The sequence below is a fragment of the Limanda limanda genome, chromosome 20 (genome assembly GCF_963576545.1).
Source record: "Limanda limanda chromosome 20, fLimLim1.1, whole genome shotgun sequence".
In the NCBI taxonomy this organism is placed as follows: domain Eukaryota; kingdom Metazoa; phylum Chordata; class Actinopteri; order Pleuronectiformes; family Pleuronectidae; genus Limanda; species Limanda limanda.
This window is the reverse complement of record NC_083655.1, coordinates 18,169,357-18,187,155: the sequence shown is the minus strand read 5'-3', so window position 1 is coordinate 18,187,155 and position 17,799 is coordinate 18,169,357. Positions and strand designations below refer to the sequence as shown.

At 42.2% G+C, this 17,799-nt stretch overlaps 1 protein-coding gene across 2 annotated transcripts in view; it reads left to right on the top strand.

Annotated features, from left to right (window-relative positions):
- The window catches only part of znf438 (zinc finger protein 438), a 44,577-nt gene extending 28,183 nt beyond the window's left edge, over positions 1-16,394 (top strand). For both annotated transcript variants that reach the window (XM_061093715.1, XM_061093714.1), the window contains exons 3-4: positions 11,573-13,363; positions 13,520-16,394. In XM_061093715.1, the coding sequence (XP_060949698.1) occupies positions 11,601-13,363; positions 13,520-14,108 (2,352 nt within the window). In that variant the 5' untranslated portion in view covers positions 11,573-11,600 and the 3' untranslated portion in view covers positions 14,109-16,394. The remainder of the gene's footprint in view (positions 1-11,572; positions 13,364-13,519) is intronic.
- The last annotated feature ends 1,405 nt before the right edge of the window (positions 16,395-17,799 follow it).

The following is a 17,799-nucleotide window of genomic DNA, read 5'->3' as shown; positions in this document are numbered from 1 at the left end:
CACAATAAAAACATGTTTTTTTTTCAATTGAAGCCAGAAAATCGCTAAAAGATGCAAGATTTTGCATATAGTGATATGGTGAAAAAAACTATTACTTTCAAGTGTATTTTAACAGCAAGAAAAAATAAAAAAGATTCACAGAATAAAAGCAAAAGGTGTACCTGAGGGGAAAGTGATAAAACGTCTTGTGTCTGCAAAAAACAGCAGCAGTGTTTTCTGTGGTTAGTTGCAAATTTCACAGTGTTAAAACAGTGGGAGTCATGGGACTGTTCTGTGGCTGGCTGTTCTATAAAGGAAAGACGTGTAAATGTCGGTCTTGGTTAATAATTAAGAGTCAGTCCTTGTGTTTCTACAGACCCAGAAAATAAGGGTCAGACCAATCGGGTTATATCACATAAATCCCTTAATATCCACTCCCTGACATCTTTGCATGAATGTCCCCACTTTGTCTTCCTCTCTCTCCTCCTCCTCATCTTCCTGTGGACAGAGGTAGTACCACCCAGCAGGAGCAATACATCGCCACAGTTCCTCTGTGTGTGTGCGTGTGTGTGTCCCAGGAGAATGAAATCCCAGAGCTCACACTGACCTCATTATAAAAATAGCTCATCTATCCAGCCATCACATTTCCCTCCATTTCCCCTTTCCTCCGCAATCTCTTAGATATATCGTGATGCTCTCTACCTTCCACTCTCCCCCTTCTGTCTCTCCATCAGTGTTTGTGCAGGACTTAACATGAGATTAAAAGCTTATGTATGCCAGTCCTTATAATGGCAAGGTTCCCCCAGCACCTGTCATTACCAATCTGGCCGTAATCTGGGATCATAAGATGTCTTTTAATCACGAAACATCTCTGAGTAAACACTAAAAGCAGTGTTTACATGATCTGTTAGCATTGTGTCCTGGTTAGTGAGTTGCTACAATCCATTCCACCATCTTTTTGGGCTTCCTCTGTTTTACCTGATCCATTGCCTCTCCTCACCCTCTCTCCCAGTGGAGCCAAATCCCCCCATTAGAGTGAACAGCGCTCACGTCTGTTTAATTTAACAGCAGCATCAGTGATCGTTACAGTCCAAGACTAGCTTTGATCCTGCCAGACAGCATGTCCCATGCTTTTAATAACTCAACAAAGAAACCTTAGCTGATGCTCGATTTATAGAATCTCGACAGAGATAGACTCAGAATGACAGGGAGAATTCACCTCTTTCCAAATCTTTAGGAATGAGACATGCTTTAAATGAAACAATTCACCTCTTGGAGACTTAATTTAGTAGGGAAAGGGTTATTGAGCTTTCACATATTCATTCAGTAAGGCCATGTTTTGCACTCTGATTAACCTCTCTAGTCACCTGTGGGAGCTGTTTGAACAAATGTCCTAAGATCAGGCACAAACGTGCACTTGAACAAACTCATAAGAATTTATTGGTTAAAGGTCAAGTGTGCTTGGGCCAAAACACATTTTTGGTTTGAACTGAAGCATTCATACGCATTATGACAACATGCCTGGTAACTTTTAATAAATTCACAACATAAATTATTAATCTGGACAGACGTGGATGTAAGCTGCAATTTGACTGATTTACGGAGTCGTTCAACCTCGAGGCAGAAATTGTAGTTTTCATAGCTGAGATCCAGCTTTTAAGATTAGGAGATGCAACCCTGTAGCTCAGAAATGTTGCAATGCCGCCCTTGGAATACACCAGGGCAAACTTGATTTTTGCTTTCAAACGGAAGTCAAGTCTTTCGTATGACAGGTGTCAGAAAAAACCCTGTGTTGAGTGCGGGAACTAAACATAATTTGCTCCACAGGGGATTCTAAAATCCAGTTCCAGGTGTTTTACAGAAGAAGTCAGTTGTAATGCAGATTGTGGTTGGTGGTTGTGGGTTGTACCAGCCCAAGCAGTATCCTGTATATCCTGTGATTTTCAAGGTAGTCTGACTCACTGGATATGGATTGTGGGTATAAGCCTGCCGACCACTGGGTGTCTTTTTTAGATGTCATTCTCCTCCACTTCCACTTCTGGTTTGTTGCTGTTTTCAAATTTCCTTTGCTGTGACAAACAACAATCATACACTATTTTTGCAGGCACACTGACGCTGCGTCTTGAGTTTAGCCCTGGCTATGACGATTGTGATTGGTTAAAGAGATGCAAACAAGCCTGTATTTTTTTTCACCTAGAACAGAAGGTTAATGGGTGTAGCCAGACCAATCATTCCCTAGCACTGAGGAGATAGGTCTGTGTAAGACATGCACATGCATAGACAAACACATGCAAGACTATGTTCAAGGTAGCCTTAAAGGAAATTTGTTAGATGATGCACAAGCTGTGCTGTCACCTTGAATACATCTGAAACTAGGGCTGACTCAAATACCTTGAAGCTTTGACCAATGCTATGGTAATCAACTTCCTAATCAGGATTCAAACTTTTTTTTATTTGCGTTTTCATGTGCATTAGCAAAAAAATATCCCATTAACTAAGAAATTGAAATCCAACATAATTTATGATATATCAATGCTCATTAGTTATTCTCAGTCAAGTTATTCTCATTTAATCTTTGTGTTAGTTTTGTGCTTGATGGGCTAATGACCTATCCAGGTTGTACCCTGCCTCTCGCCCAATGTCAGCTGAGTTTGGCCCCTAGTGTCCCTCAAAGGATAAGCAATATACTTAATGGTTGGATGGACGGAATAATGGATGGATTGATAAAGATGATCACTGGAACAGTATTCTTGTGATATTGTACTTCCAATTTCAACAATGCTAGCAAGACATTGAAAAAGTCCAGTATTTGTAATAACTTTCAAATTTGTGAAGATGACCCCAAATGAGTCGTGCCATATACAACACAGATCTAGAAGTAAGGAAAGAGGATTGTTTCAAATTTTGTAGCATTATTAAACAGTCCTGGATTACAGATCAAGTTGTTGCTGAATGAAAGCGCTAAAAGCCTCAAGTTCATGTCTCAAATCTGTAAATCTGTTGCTGTATCACACAATATAATGTCGCTAATGCAGAGGTTTATTTCTGCTTTGACTGTGTAGACCTAAATAAGTTAAAGCAAGTGCAAGCATACTTGTTTGTGTTCATCTCTCCTGTGTAACATTACCTTCTCACCTGCATACCTAGCAGCTTATTCCCCCCAGAAGGGCCATCTTATGTTAAATAAGAAGAAGCTGCCTTGCATTGACCTGCTTTTAGAAGCCCAGGCTCACCTCAACAGGAGAACTGATGGGTTCATCTGCATATTCTTTTGATCTCACACTGGGTCTCTAGGAGCAGCCATCATTAAGGAAGTTTGCATGACGTTCTCTCTACTCTTATCTTGGCTGAAGCTCTACCACGTGCCTCTTGCTCGGCTAATGCCTTTCACTTCCTCGCAGCCCTTTCAAATCCTGCTACCTTTCTACCGCCCTTCGATTCAAAGCCGCCCTCAGTTGGGTTGAAAGCCAAAACCACTCTTGTCTGTCCTTCACCGCTAAGCTGATGTGTTTGTGTCTGTGTTGTGTTGCCCTTGGGGTGGGTTACCTCCACCCCCACCCCTACCCCATCCGTATCATTTCTTCTCCTCCCCACCTTGCTGTTTATCTGTCTCTGGGCTCATCACGTCCCTGAACCTGCTCTAATTAGCATCCCACACAACACTGTTTATTTACTCAGGTACCGACAGAAGGGGAGGGAGGTGGGAATGAAAGAGAGAGTCGGGGAAAAGGGGAGAAAGAGACAGAGAAAGCCGGGGAATAGGGCGAGAGGGGGAAATGATTGAGAGAATCAAAGAACTATGAGACTCTCTCATAGCAGATGCAGAGGGTAATGATAGTTAGACAGACATGATGCAGAAAGTTGAGAAAGTGAGAGACGGAGAGCTTTCCCGCCTCTCTACACCTCTTCTCTGCCTTTTCCAGCGTTTCATCTGAGATGTAGAGTGCCTAAAATTAGCAAACTGGCAGCTTCCTCCCTTCCTTCCTTCCAGGGCCCCTATTAGAGTTCTCCCAGTGCGTTGGGTGATCATTATGGTGGGGCCTGGAATGCAGGTGCTTTCTTAGTGTCCCAGTTGAGGTTGCAGTGGAATCACTTGAACTCGATTGGGACCAATAGCCCAAATCTTTGTGAGTGTTCCAAAACAGGTTTTTAAGTTGGTAGTGGGTGTATCACTCTCATGCAGTACAACAGTCACTGCATGTATATCCGCAGGGATGGAGGAGACAATAAATACATGACAGACAAATAGAGAGGATGGGAGAATGGAGCTTGATATCAATTTAAATGGCTTGTTATTTATCTCTTCTGTTAATTCAGGTTTGAACATCTTTAATCAGAGATTACCTGATTAAATAAAGGTTATAGAGCACAAACCATATATTTTTCTTTATTTTGTTGTCTGGTCCTGCTACCTGATGTGGCTGTCTTTAATCTTGCATCATATGTCCTACTTTCCGAGTCCTACCTCACATGTCAAACATCTGTGGGCAAACATCTGAGATTTATGCTTCAAACAAACTATCCTACAAAGCGGTGTCTGCCCACATCTGAAGGCAAAGGTTTGTCCTTGTTTCCGAAAAGATACCACCGCAACCCCCCTCCCCCCTTGCTTATGTAATTGCGACTTGCCACAGACCAAGTGTGTGCCTCAAGAGATTTGAAATGTTTATCTTCAGTCGGACCAAGCTGCCTCTTATTGTTTAATCTCTTAGAATGCTGTTTTGTCAGGTCCAACTCATGCTCAGTTGTATATAATTCTTTTGCAGAGATGATTTGTCTTCTCAGAAAAAGTTGAGGCATTCCTTTGTGATGAGGGATGAGACACCAACCATACACCATATTTCTGGTTTCAAACTAGATAGTTACAAGAAGTGATGGTGTTGTTGCATTTTCTTTCTTTGGGGTGGAGTCAGAAAAACAATTGCATGAAAATATTTGGTCAACGATGTGCAAATTCCATAATTATTGATTTCCTTGTGTAAATATACACTGGAAAAAAAGAGCTATTTCCAAGGACATGTTTTTTCTAAATGAATCCAAGTAAAGCACACTGAGTTGGGAAACTTTTTGGACCACAAAGCAGAAGTAAAACCTAGTTGCACAAAGTATTTCTGATTAAACTCAATGTTAGTTTGCTTTTAGAATTTTTTTGAGGTGACAACACTTACTGAAAGGTATTAAACCAATGTGACACAGCAGACAGGGATAAATTGTTTGTTTCCTGGTCCGTCCCACATCCTCAGTCATTATTTTAAGCGTTTTTATCAACTTCCGCTTTGGCACAGAAACACAACTTTGTATGTCCGGCATTTTGTGTCGTACGTCCACCTGTATCTTTGTTTTTGTGTCTCTTATCTGCCTTCGTAGTATATTGCCAACATGTCATAATTTCCTGCTTTGTTCCTGTTGGTCACTCAGAAAAGTGAGATTGCAGCAACTTCCTGACATCCGTGACACCACACATTTGTGAAGCCAAATATCTGCCTGGACATTTTCACATTCAGCAGCATGGCATTTTAAATCAGCAATCCTCAGGAGCTGTTGCACTGAATGATGGCCTACAGCGGTTCACAACCAAAGATCTTACATAGCCAAATGAAAGAACTCAGTCTAAACTAAAAGGGTCCAAACCTGCTGAATCATTTAATGACTGGATTTTTAGCACTATTTGGATTTTCTTTCACTACTTCAAATGTGTACCCATACGTTCCCAAACACACCTCCTGTCACATCCTTGTGCTGACTTCTGACGGCCCTCATCTCTCTCCTCTTTTTCTCCTCCAACCCCCTTCCATTTTCCCCCCACTCTTTAGTGCTGTTTGACCTATTCAGAAGGGTCCAAATGTCACAGCAGAGGAAAAGGTCAGGTAAAGGTTTAGTGTTGAGCAAAGTCTGGATGGCTAACACAGTGCTGGCTGCCTGAGGGGGGAGCGCACGTTAACACTTGAGACCTTGAACACACACCTCTACACACTCACACACACTGCTGTCACCTCTGCTTCACGTCGACGTCACTCAGCTCCGAGCCGACAGCCATGTCATCTGTTTGTATGTGTCTCTCCATGTGCACGCTCATATGCTCATTTGGTTTATCTATGAGCACGGATGATTGAAGGCATTACAACTTCCCAGGGATGACGCATGGCCTTGTTGGACATCAGGTCAGAGGTCATTGGTTGTCAGGGGTTTACAGCATCCTGCCTTCAAAGGCATTCGTTTTTTTACTGAGTGTCCAGATTCTCACCAGTGACCACTCTTTGAAATCCTTAAGCCAGTGCATGTTGTCTGCTTGACTTGAGAATTTGTATATCTAGAAAACAGTGTAAGTACAAATGGAGATGATTAGATTGTTTATTTGATTATTTGTAAGATGCAAGGCAATGAAGGCAAACATCCAGAGTCTCATTTCACCTTATTCTATAAGAGGAATGGCAGGTTAGTAGTGGGATTTCTATATCGATGAATCTACATCCACATGCAGGGCAGAGCAGCAGGATCCTAATTGGAATGGATTTCTTCCCTGCATTGATTTTGCTCAGGTGACAGTGGATGACATACGTTTGTGTGTGCGTCTGTGCGCATGCCATGAATACCATATGGTGCCGTAATGGTCTCTCTTGCATCACCTTTCACTGTTTGTTGTTTGGTGAAAAGGTAGACGGAGCAGCTGGACACTACCAAACCGCCCATCACCGTGTGTTTGTGTGTGTGTGTTATTCAGCAGAGCTCTGGGACAAAACAAGGACCTCTGCAAACACTGATTTCATTTTCTCCATGATCGCCCTCGCTTCAGACCCCATCTCCTCGGAGCGTGCACACACTCATACACACTCATACATGCACACAACCATACACCTTAGGCTGGAGAGCAAAGATGAGCAGTTAGCATGCATGCAGGAAGAAGCAATCGACCACAGATAACTCTTAAGTTCAGTCAGGAGGAAAGAAATAGGTATGATCTCATTCCCTCTTGGACTGCAGGATCCCTGAAATGCTGCTTTTGTTTTATTTGTAATTTTTTTTCATCACCTTTCTCACTCTCTGTCACATTAATTAATCCCACATGCTGTGTATGTGTGTTTGTGTGTCTGAGAGAAAGAAGGAGAGAGGCAGGAGGTAGGTGAAAGATGGCCGCTGGACATGGCTTCTCACAGCCTGCTGGCCCCGACCCTCTGTGAATTGCCCTCTTATCTAGCCCAGATCCTGGCCTTTCATCTGGGCTAAAACCTGGGGGAGCTTGGCCTCTGCTGGGTTTTTAGCCCTCCCTCCCACATATATATGTACACACAGAGAGACACACACTTCATTCCAGACCCCCTCTATCTCTAGGCTCTTTCTTTGAGTCCCAGATGAGCGTTGCTCTCACCTACAAGGGAGATAAAAAACCTCACACCACTCTGCTCCCTGCTCTGCTTTTTTCAAAACACTTTACACTAGATTTTCTTTATCATCACAACAGAAAAGAATAAACCCTTTTCTTTTCCTATTGTCCACTGTCAACAAATGCTTTCCAGTGGCTGATATTTTGAAATGAAAATGTTTTTAGTAGTGGTTTTTTTTATCCAGCCACAGTCTCAATACAATGTGGGAGCAAAATGTTGGCCTCTGCACTTCCAATGTTAGTTGGCCAAAAGCGAGACAAAGTGGAATCAGAAAATGCATCATGGATGCTACCAAACACACCACGCTCTGTGCTTTTGACATTTCACAGTGCGACGCATTCACCCTTCACAACACTGCATTACTGGCGAACAATAGGCAGGTTGTTTTGGCAGGTCAGCCCTACGGTCTTGGCTGGACCACCTCTTCATGTGACCCAGGTCCTGGTTTTAGGGGCGTAAGCTGAAGTTTTTTGTGTGTGTGTGTGTACATAGCTTGTGCAGTTCATTTCATACCATTCCATTCCAGGTGGATGCCTGGCTCGTCGCCACACTGCCCTCCTGCTCAACCCTGACCCGTTTCCAGCGTAAACAGCAATTCCTCACCTCTCACCCCTCTGGCTTTACCTGATAATCTGTCTCTGTGGATCACCCCCAACCTTTTTTTCTACTTTTTCTCCCTCAGCCTCTCACATTCTCTCCAGAAACCAGGTTTTAGCATCACCCCAGTCCTGACCTCTGACCCCAGTCAGATTAGAGTGGCTGGCGTTTCAAATCCAGCGGCAGATTGAGTAGCATCTGTGACCTCCCCTTACATTTCTCCCCTAGCCTACTGTGTTATTCCAACTCTGAACTGAGACAAGGTCAGTCAGATCCCTCTTACATCAAAAGTTAGACATGGGTTTGCAGTAGAAAGCGTTTTCATTTCAATGAATCAGCAGCGCATCTTCTCAGCCATGTAGGCATATCATTGAAGGTAAACCACCAGGGTCAACAGTTAAGAGCTGCTCATCCAGCCAAACTCAGCAATTAGGGAAAAAGAGATGATGAGAGGTGTTTTTTAAATTTGTTCTATTTATACTATGCACCTTAAGGATTGTTGCTGAATTGCATTGCACACCGTGCAATGACAATAAAAGTATTCTATCTATTCTATGTCTTTATCAGGAAAAGCCTCTCGAAAAAAGAATCTACTGTGGCTTTCAGGAAACATTAAATAAGTGGACCTTGTGTTGAATTATCTTTATTTTCTTCAAACCTCCATTTCGTATGTTAACAAAGGAAATTAATTCAGCTACATCCAGTGAAATCCAGGTACCAACCATACCTGACATTTTTCCAATCAAGTTTCTTCCTTTGCTAGAATCACCATAGGATAAACGAGAATGATGCTGACATAGCAAGCTGCCTGTCACTGGAACATCAACAAGTAAACAGCCCCTTCCCAACTCGTCCTTTTTCCCTTGTCCTCCCCCTTTTCTTTTCCTGCTCCCATGTTGCTGAACTTGTGAAAGAGATTGGTCTTAACATGCTTATTATGCAGAAGGGGGCATTCACTTAGAAGAGCATCCCATAAAGCAAAGTATAAAAAGGCCGGACACACAAATGGTAATAATGTAAATTGAAGCTGTAAGGAGAATAGAAAAGGGTAGCCTATAGAGCTTTTTCAAATATTAATATTGTGTGGCCTACACTGGTAGAGGAGACTTTGTCATTTCCCCATTCTGTAGATGTACTTGCCCTATGTCAACATCACTGACACTCACCTGTTGTATCAGCGTACTTCCTGTTAAGTTCAAAGAGTGTGAGTGTGTGTTAAATCTGTTGCTTAAGTACCTCTAGAGATCTGTGCTGGTCTGTTGTACCAAAATACCAGATATTCTAGGATCAGTTACTGATATATTCAGTCTTTGGAGGTTTTTTGTACCATTGTCCAACTTTCATTAAACTTTCAAATTGTTTCCCCACTCCATTAAACAATTTTCTGTACTACAGGTTTTTATGTCAATGTATGAAAAGGTTTGCAATGCTTCACATAAAGGCGTTCTATTTTGGACTGTTCTGTCATATCTTTTCTTACCCTAGTCACATGGTTGGTCCACTGCTTTGTTCTGAAATATATAGACTTATGCATGGATTCCCTTGAAAATTCTATCAATCACTTGACTTTTTCTCTAGTGCCACCACTAGATAGAATTTTCATTTATCCAGCGAAATATCTCATCAAAACAGTTTGATTGATACATGGTCCAAAGACACAAAGTCTTTATGTCAGATGTGAGCAGGGTAGCCAGAGGTAAAGACGCTTTCAACCACAGGGACAAAATAGCAACATCAACAAACAAGTTTGAATATTTGATCACTTTGCCTAATAAATGTGCTTATTAATAAGAAAAAGTGTTGAGATCGTTGGTATTTTATTTGTGCTTCTGTTCTTTTATCCCGCTGTTGTTGAAAGGAGAAGAATCCAATGTAGTTTTAATACCAATATCAAATCGATAGAGATTCTTTAAATGTTAGATGTGTCTAACTAATACACTTCAAACAGTACTCCGCCAGTACGACTACTACTTTTCCTGGGGGAATGAGACAAACACATTGTAAAGCTAAAACTTGTATTTGTGTGGTGCGAAGTGGTGTCAGGTAACGTCTGCAGAATCATGTGTGACAAATGGATTACAGGCCTACTAGCTGCTTCTCCAGCTGTTGATACACACCTTTCTGTTCCCCTTAATGTCACACTATTACTTTCACATGGTAGAATTCATCGCCAAGGGTTGTCTCTACCCCGTTCTCCCACTTTCTACAGCCATATAAAATGCCCATAGGAACATACATCCCACAGTTTTATTCCACTATGTTTCCAGCCAAAGTCACAGTCAAACTGGAATCAGCTATCCACACAGAGGAGGAATATCTCCAGTTTTATGGAGTCGTAATGCGGTAGGGGTACAGTATAAATAATCTCTCCCCACAGAAACACTTCCAGCTGTTAAACAATATGCCCTCTGCAGTTTTCTCTTCATTCTTTTTCAATGTATAAAGCTTCTTGCTCAGACTGCTTTGAAAATGAATACATGTTTTTTGTAATGAAAAATTATGTTTTTGAATATTTGCCTTTTGTGACACCTCCAGATTGTTTGACTCTATGCTGATTAATATTAGAGGGGAGTTGGAACTCTGCCTGTATCAAACCATGCTTTTGAATCTCGGGTCATAATGTGAAATTCAAAGCGCTGAATGTGTTTACAATTAGACCATTTAAAGCATTCCACTGTAATCTCTCCCTCCTTTTGATATAAAGATATGGTATTGATATAACTAAAGGGAGTTTTGCCTTTGTTTTTAAAGCCATACCTGTGGCTTTTGATTGATGGATGGAAACTGCTCGGTAGATTGAGGTAATAAAGACTTGCTTAAAACCTCACTCTGAGGTTATAGTTTCTCTGTAGAGTTCAGCAGTATTTTGTATCAACACAGGGAGTATGGTAAGACTCAGTGTGGAAAGCCTTATCCCTTCTGGGTAACCATGAAGTATTATTTGTGAACAAGGGATGATCCGGGGCTTTTTGGGGGGGCATCGTCATTGCCCATTGGCCAGACTGCAATGCTGGTCAGTGGAGGGGGATATGAGAAGGGACCCCCTCTTCATCTGGTAAAGATTCTGCCGTTGGGCAGCTTTCATGCTCCACTGGCTGATCCTTGCAGGAAGTGAGGGGAGGTACAAGAAGCCCCCCACAGAGTCACAGCATGTACCATGGCTGCATGCTGAGACCAAATCAAAGGGGTCAGTCTGCCCATAGCCTGGGGGAGAGGGAGCTTCTGTTGTATGTGTCCAGAGACATTGGTATTAGGACAGCTTGTCACACTTGTGCAGATGCCTGTATTTTTGACAGCGCATTGCTTCTCTCCAGCTTAGGTTGCACATAAATGACACTAAAAAAGATCTTTCACCGTGAGGTCACATGTTTTGTATGACCTTGGTAGCTTAGACTCAAACAGGAAGTCATGTTGCTATCTCAGTTTGTCCTATAAGGCTTGTTTGATCAAATGGATCCAAGACTTCAATTATACACGCCTTTGCATTGTCGGACTTGCTGTTCAAGTGGACACACAGTTTTTGGTTTTGAGGTAGAAGGGTTATTTAAGTCTTTAAGGGTTAGCTAATGTCAGTATAATTCCTTATACTGCTGTTTTTTGTCTTTGTGTTTTAGTTGGTAGCAAGTGAGACCAGACCTTCAGATGAAGAGCCTTCAGTTCCGGAGCATTGCCCCTAAGGCTCCGGCCGTGGTGCCCTCCCCCTCCCCTGCGGTCCTGTCCTGCCAGCCTCCCTCTGCCCTCCCCGAAGCTACCACCGGCTCCAGCCCTAAGTCCATAATTGTACCCACCCAAAACTATGCACTGATGCAAATAGCAGGTCAGGATGGCACATTCTCCCTGGTGGCACTGCCCCCTTCTGTCTCCTCTCAGACACCACAGCAACAACCGCAACAAACCCAGTCCGTTCAAAAGAACCTCAAATTGCCCATTCCCAGATACCAGCCAGTGAGGAGCAAGGGGATGACAGATAAGATAAAATCACCACCGACAGCTGTTAAGATGAAAACGACCGCTATGGCTACTGTTACATTGCAGACTAAGGTAGCGGTGGGTGGGGTATCATCAGTGATGAATATAAAACAGGAGTCCAAGCACACAAAGGAAACCCTAGTGCCCAAAGAGGAACCTTCAGAGCAGGTAATTCTGATTGACCCAAGCTCCTCTGACATCTCTGTCACAGCACTGCTCCCAGATAACGCTGTCCTGTATCCAAGCTCTCAATTGGAGCGAGCACCAGATGGCCCTGAACGACCTGCGACAACTGGTCTTATTCAGAACCTTCAGTATCCTGCTATTTCTGTCAAAAGCTCCCTGGTCAAATCCTTAGAGGAAAGTAAGACCACATTGAGGCTGTGCCAATCCAAACCAACTGCACCCCAGCCCCAGAGCAGCATCACTGTTCTGTCTCCAGCCATCTTCAGCAAAGCAGTCCAGATTATCCCGTCCCCACCTAAGGGTAAACTTCCTATTCTGCCATACGCTAAAATTAAGAGTGCCCCCATCCCAGCTGCCAAGCTCAGCAGTTTGTCCCCTGAGAAGAAGGGTATCTCTTGCCAGACAGGGCACACCAGCCCCATAGATCCTACACCCAAGACCCTAGAGCCAGCTGAAGCCTTGAGTCACAACCACGTGTCAGACTGTGCTCTACAGACCCAGGCAAAAAACACTTTCATGCCTGTGTTGGGGATCCTCCAGAAACCACCTGGCAAGAAGCGAGGGAGGAAGAGAAAGACAATGGAAGACATCTTGGCATTTGAGGCCCGAAAGAAGAGGTCCTTGTCGTTCTTCCGTAGAAGGGTCCCCGAAAAACCTCCAGTAGTTGTTCAAGGCTCCAAACAAAAAGAGGTTGATATTTCAAAGAAGTACCGGAGCATCCGACCCAAGCCACTGTTGGTTATGGAAACAGTTCCCCAACTTGTTAGTTTGCCTGCAATTGCCTCAGATGGCCAGGAACAGGAGCTAATACTTGGTCACCAGTTTCCCACCACTACCACAACCAAGGCCCTTGACTGTCCTCCCCAACCAGCCCCAGTAGCCCTCCATCTAAGAGCTGCTTCCCATGCTAGAGTGTACATAGGCAGCCGACCACTCCACCGTTGTCCTACATGCAGCCGCTGTTTCCAGTTCAAGCACCACCTCCAGAGCCATATCAACAGTCACACCAACAGTCGACCCTATGTCTGTCCAGTATGTCGCAAAGCCTACGCCCACTCTGGCAGCTTGAGTACTCATATGAAGCTTCATCACACTGAGGTACGTCCTCGTCGGTCTCTGAGTTGTGAGTTCTGTGAGAAGGCCTTTGGATATGTGGGGGTGTACTTCAGTCATCTCAAAGAGGTCCACAAGGTGGTACTGACTGTGGAGCCATCCATCAGCCACCATGAAGATGACATGTCTGTTGAAGGGTAAGATTAAAATCTGTTGCATTCTACCAAGTTTTTTTTCAAACATTCCGTAGATTAAACAGGTAGACAAACTGATGGCTTGCCCAGCATGGCAACATTTAACAGTGGTAACAAAATTATCAGAAATTACCTTTAGCCACTTCTTTTTCTCACCAGGGCTCACTCCCCAGATCGATCTGATGAGCAGGACCGTGAGGACCCTGTTGAGTTGCAGATCAAATGCGGTCGCTGTCAGGCGATCACTCCTACCTTTGCTGACATGAAGATGCACTTGCTTTATGTGCACAGAGAAGAGGTCAAGGTCCGACTCAATGATGGCCAATCTGTGCGGGGTTGCCGTGAGGCTGAGAATGAACTGGTAAAGCATGCTGCCCACTATTGGCGGCAGCTCAACGAGAAACGCAACCTGGTTAAGTGCGGCAACTGTGACGAAGAGTTTATCTCTTTCTCCAAACTTAAGAGGCACATCTTGTCCCAACACCGTGAAAGAGAGGGCGAGGATAGTGGGGCTATCTCATCACCAGACAGAGGTGGAGGACTTGGTGTCCTTGCAGCAGGTGCAGCCTTCAACTGTGTACTCTGCAGCGAGGTGTTGGACAGTAAAGAGGAGGTGATGGAGCACTGGAGGAGTTGCCACCACTGTGAGCAACCTAGCCTGCTTTGGGGTGCCCTGAGCTCCTATTCTGGCCAGGGAGAATGTGAGGCGGATGGGGATTTGAACACTCCTGCTCCAAGCCCACACTAACCAGCTGAGCCCTGGGATGGGCATGGAGCCCTCCACCATGGCTCCTCCTCACACACACTCAGACCTAACAATCAACAGCACAGGGATAGAGAGTCTCTCTTATGATTTTCAGCACCAGTTTCATCTTTCACCAGCTGAGGCATCTGATTTAGTCCAAAGGAAGAAAAAAAATCAGGCCTGTGGTGAAAATTGATCTTGTGTTACATTTCATAAGAGATGTTCTCTTTAAGCCAGAGAATCCAATTTTATAAACAATATTATTTTTCATGTTGTTTTTGATTGCACCGTTTTTGTTTGGAGATATGTATTTAAAATCCTGTTCAAAATTAGATGATTATTTTTTTCTACTGCTTATTTAAAGGTTACTAAAAGGGTTATTTATAACCTAGCTGACACAGTAAAACTGTTCAATGTTCATTTCACCCAAACACTTCCTGAGGTATTAGGCCATGCTTTAAATTTGGTTTCATGTGCTCAGTATTTCTCATATCTTTGCTGAGATTTCTGGCTCCAAACGAATGTAAAACTACATAGTTCAAAAATAATATTTCTTTTAACATTTTATTTATTTTTTTTAGATGGTGATAGTAGAGAGGCGATAAGAAAATGAAGGAGACAGAGATACGGCTAAGGTCCTTGGTTAGATTTAAACCAGAGATGCAACTAAACAAGTTATTTTCTTGGAGGAAATAAGCTGTTCTCTTGTCGTTTTAAATGCTGTGATTTCCACAAACCAATTCCAATAGAATCCACTGTGTCGGAGTATATGGCAGGAATCTCCGAGATGGCATCTTTGTCCCTAACTGAAACTACCACACTGATGTGCAAGGTTGAATACCACTCTAGAATAGTGTGGCAATACATGTATATCTTAATTGGATGGACTGATCCATTAAAATACTAAAACACATGAATCTTATTATAAGGGCAGACTGTCGACTGTCACTCTGACCGACAACTTATGTATTGGCCTCAGATTATTACAGCGAAAAACAAACCAGTATCTGCACAATCATGTTTGTAATATTCCCCCTGCAACAGAAAACCAACATTTTTTGTCAAGACTTGAAGTTTCACAGTCTGATGAAGAGCAGTATTAGGGTCCTCTGTCAACTCTGGCCCATGAAGGAACACTTTCCTAACCAGCACCCGAGAAACATCCTTGTGGCCTTCTGAAAAAAATAGTTCATACGTATTGTGGCTTATCATCAGTATGGTCCTCTGTAGGCCCAGTTTTATCTGTTTGACTTGTTGATTAATGCCTATATGTGTATTCTATGATATGCCAAGGGTCTATTCACACTAGTGATTGTAGAAGTGAAGCTTGTTAACCACTGACGGAATACTGTTTGTTGATTTAGTAAATACGCAAAGGAAACCATCAAATTGCCTACCTGTCGTTGCCAGCTCATGTACGCACCTGTGGAACCGTGTGCACCCAGGCTCAATTATTATAGTTAATATAAACTGTTGTCAAGTCCAGAAAAATATGCTATTTTATATTATAGATAGTATATTTATGCTTGTGGTTGGTCCTTAAAGAACCGGCACTGAGACATTTGATTTCTTTGCTTCTTCTAATTTGGGGATGCTTAATGTCTTGTTTCTCAGTTGGGAGGTAGGAAGTAGCTTGTGTGTGTTTATCTTTCGTATAAAGAAAAAAAATATCACAGGGTCAAGTGAATGTACCTGAATGTTTTAAAAACCCTACCAAAAGTATATGCTATATAGACTTATTCTATAGATAGAATATATAGATATATTGAGAAAAAAACCATATATATTTACATAGAGTAACTAGTGAATCAGCTGCTTTGTTCTGTCACAGTGGAGGAGGAAAGCAAGAGATGAATATATATAATTGCCAAACCAGGCAACAAAAGCCATGCAGAGCTGTCCTTATGTGTCTGACACAAAGCGTGGGACTGTGAATGAAGGGCAAAGCACTGATGTGTACGTGTCGCACTGAGTAGGGAAACGCCAGTTTACTATACTACTGTTCATTGAATACCATGGTAGAGTGTTCATCAGTGACCTGTCCTTTGTTTCCATGACCTCAACCCAAACCAGGAAGTGACAGAATTAAGGTTCAGACTCTTCTTTCCTCAGTTAGTTGAGAGACTTACATGACTGTCAGCACAAGTCCAAAAGTGAAAAGAAAATGCATACGTTTAGGTGATAAATGTTTTTTCAAAAAAAAAGAAAAGACTGAAAGTGTTTGTGTTGTGAGTGTTTGTGTTCCTGAAGAACCTGATGTTTATCAGAATAAAGATATGCTTTGTTGAAGACAGTGTGATGGTTTCATTAGAGCTTCTTTACTCTGATTCAAGAACACTTACCAGAGTTTGAATGTCAGATGTCAAATATTTAGGGTTTATTGAGGATTGATATCTATGAGTGTGTGCTGTTTGGTTTTGCTTGATTGAATTTAAGTGAATTGTTTGTCCTTGGTGAACTTATAAGATAAGATAATACTTTATTGATCCCACAGCAGGGAAATTCCCTCGTTACAGCAGCAGACAAGTCAGAATGAGGTAGACGCTCTACGAGTGCCATGCTATATAAAGTGTGCTTTTATTAGATGCCTGAAATAAGGTCTGTGGTTAAGACAACTTCAAGACATTTGACTCTGCGACATAAAAAATCCCACTCGTGAGTTGAGTATGAGTTTTATGGCATTCATTACAGTGAGAATGAAAATGGATCCTTTACCATAGTCTGCATTTATACCCTTGATGTGTTTAGTCACTGTCCCTCAAACTATAGCAAACTGTCTATCTTGCAGAAGTAGTATTCATCAAGAAAGCTAATTACAAGTTGGAAGCTTATAGTGAAGCTTAGTTGAAGTTGTGAGTGGTATAGCTCGTTTATAACTTAAAAAAATGTTTTCCCTTCTGCTGATTGTATTTATGGTTCAGAAATCACAAAAGTGGTGTTATTTACTGGAGATTGTCTTCCTGAACAAAAACTTGTCTCTAAAGCAAATAGAGAAAAAACCTACCAGTGTTTTGTCGAGGGAACCAGAGTAATGCTAACTTCTGGGTTGCCCTACAAAACAAAAAAAAGCACGTCATCCCTGCACCACTCTGTTTGCACTGAATACAAAGCAAAGCTGCAGCTGACGGGAATGTCATTACTTATGCAGGTTTCTGGTCATAAACCTAAGTACTGGACAAATAAAAAAAATAAAAAGTAACCTCAATACAAAGATTGGATCATAAATCGAATAAATCAAAACTGCCATTTTCTCCTTAGCAATTAAGTATTTACAGCTGTAGTAAAAGCTGAAATATATAATGAAGTCACTCACATATACACACAAAACACCCTGCAGGCATGAACACCTCATCTACCGTAGCAAAAGTCACAGATTGAGTGCAGGGGTGAGGCAGTTAAGGAGATATAATCAAAACAAACCTTTATCTTAATAGCAATTCAAATGCAACAATACAGCAATACAATGAGCATTTAAATACTTTAATAAATTAAACTAAAATGAAGTATAAGATTAAGAACAGTAAATTAAAGCAGGTAGACTTATAAAAAGGAAAATGTTAGCTTATGAAGGTAGCTCCTCCAGCAGGCTGTTCCAGAGGTGAACACCATAGATGCTAACTACTGTCACCCCAGATCACTGCACTGATCAGAGGAGATGAAGAGAATAGGATCTATTGATATTTCACTGTGGAAA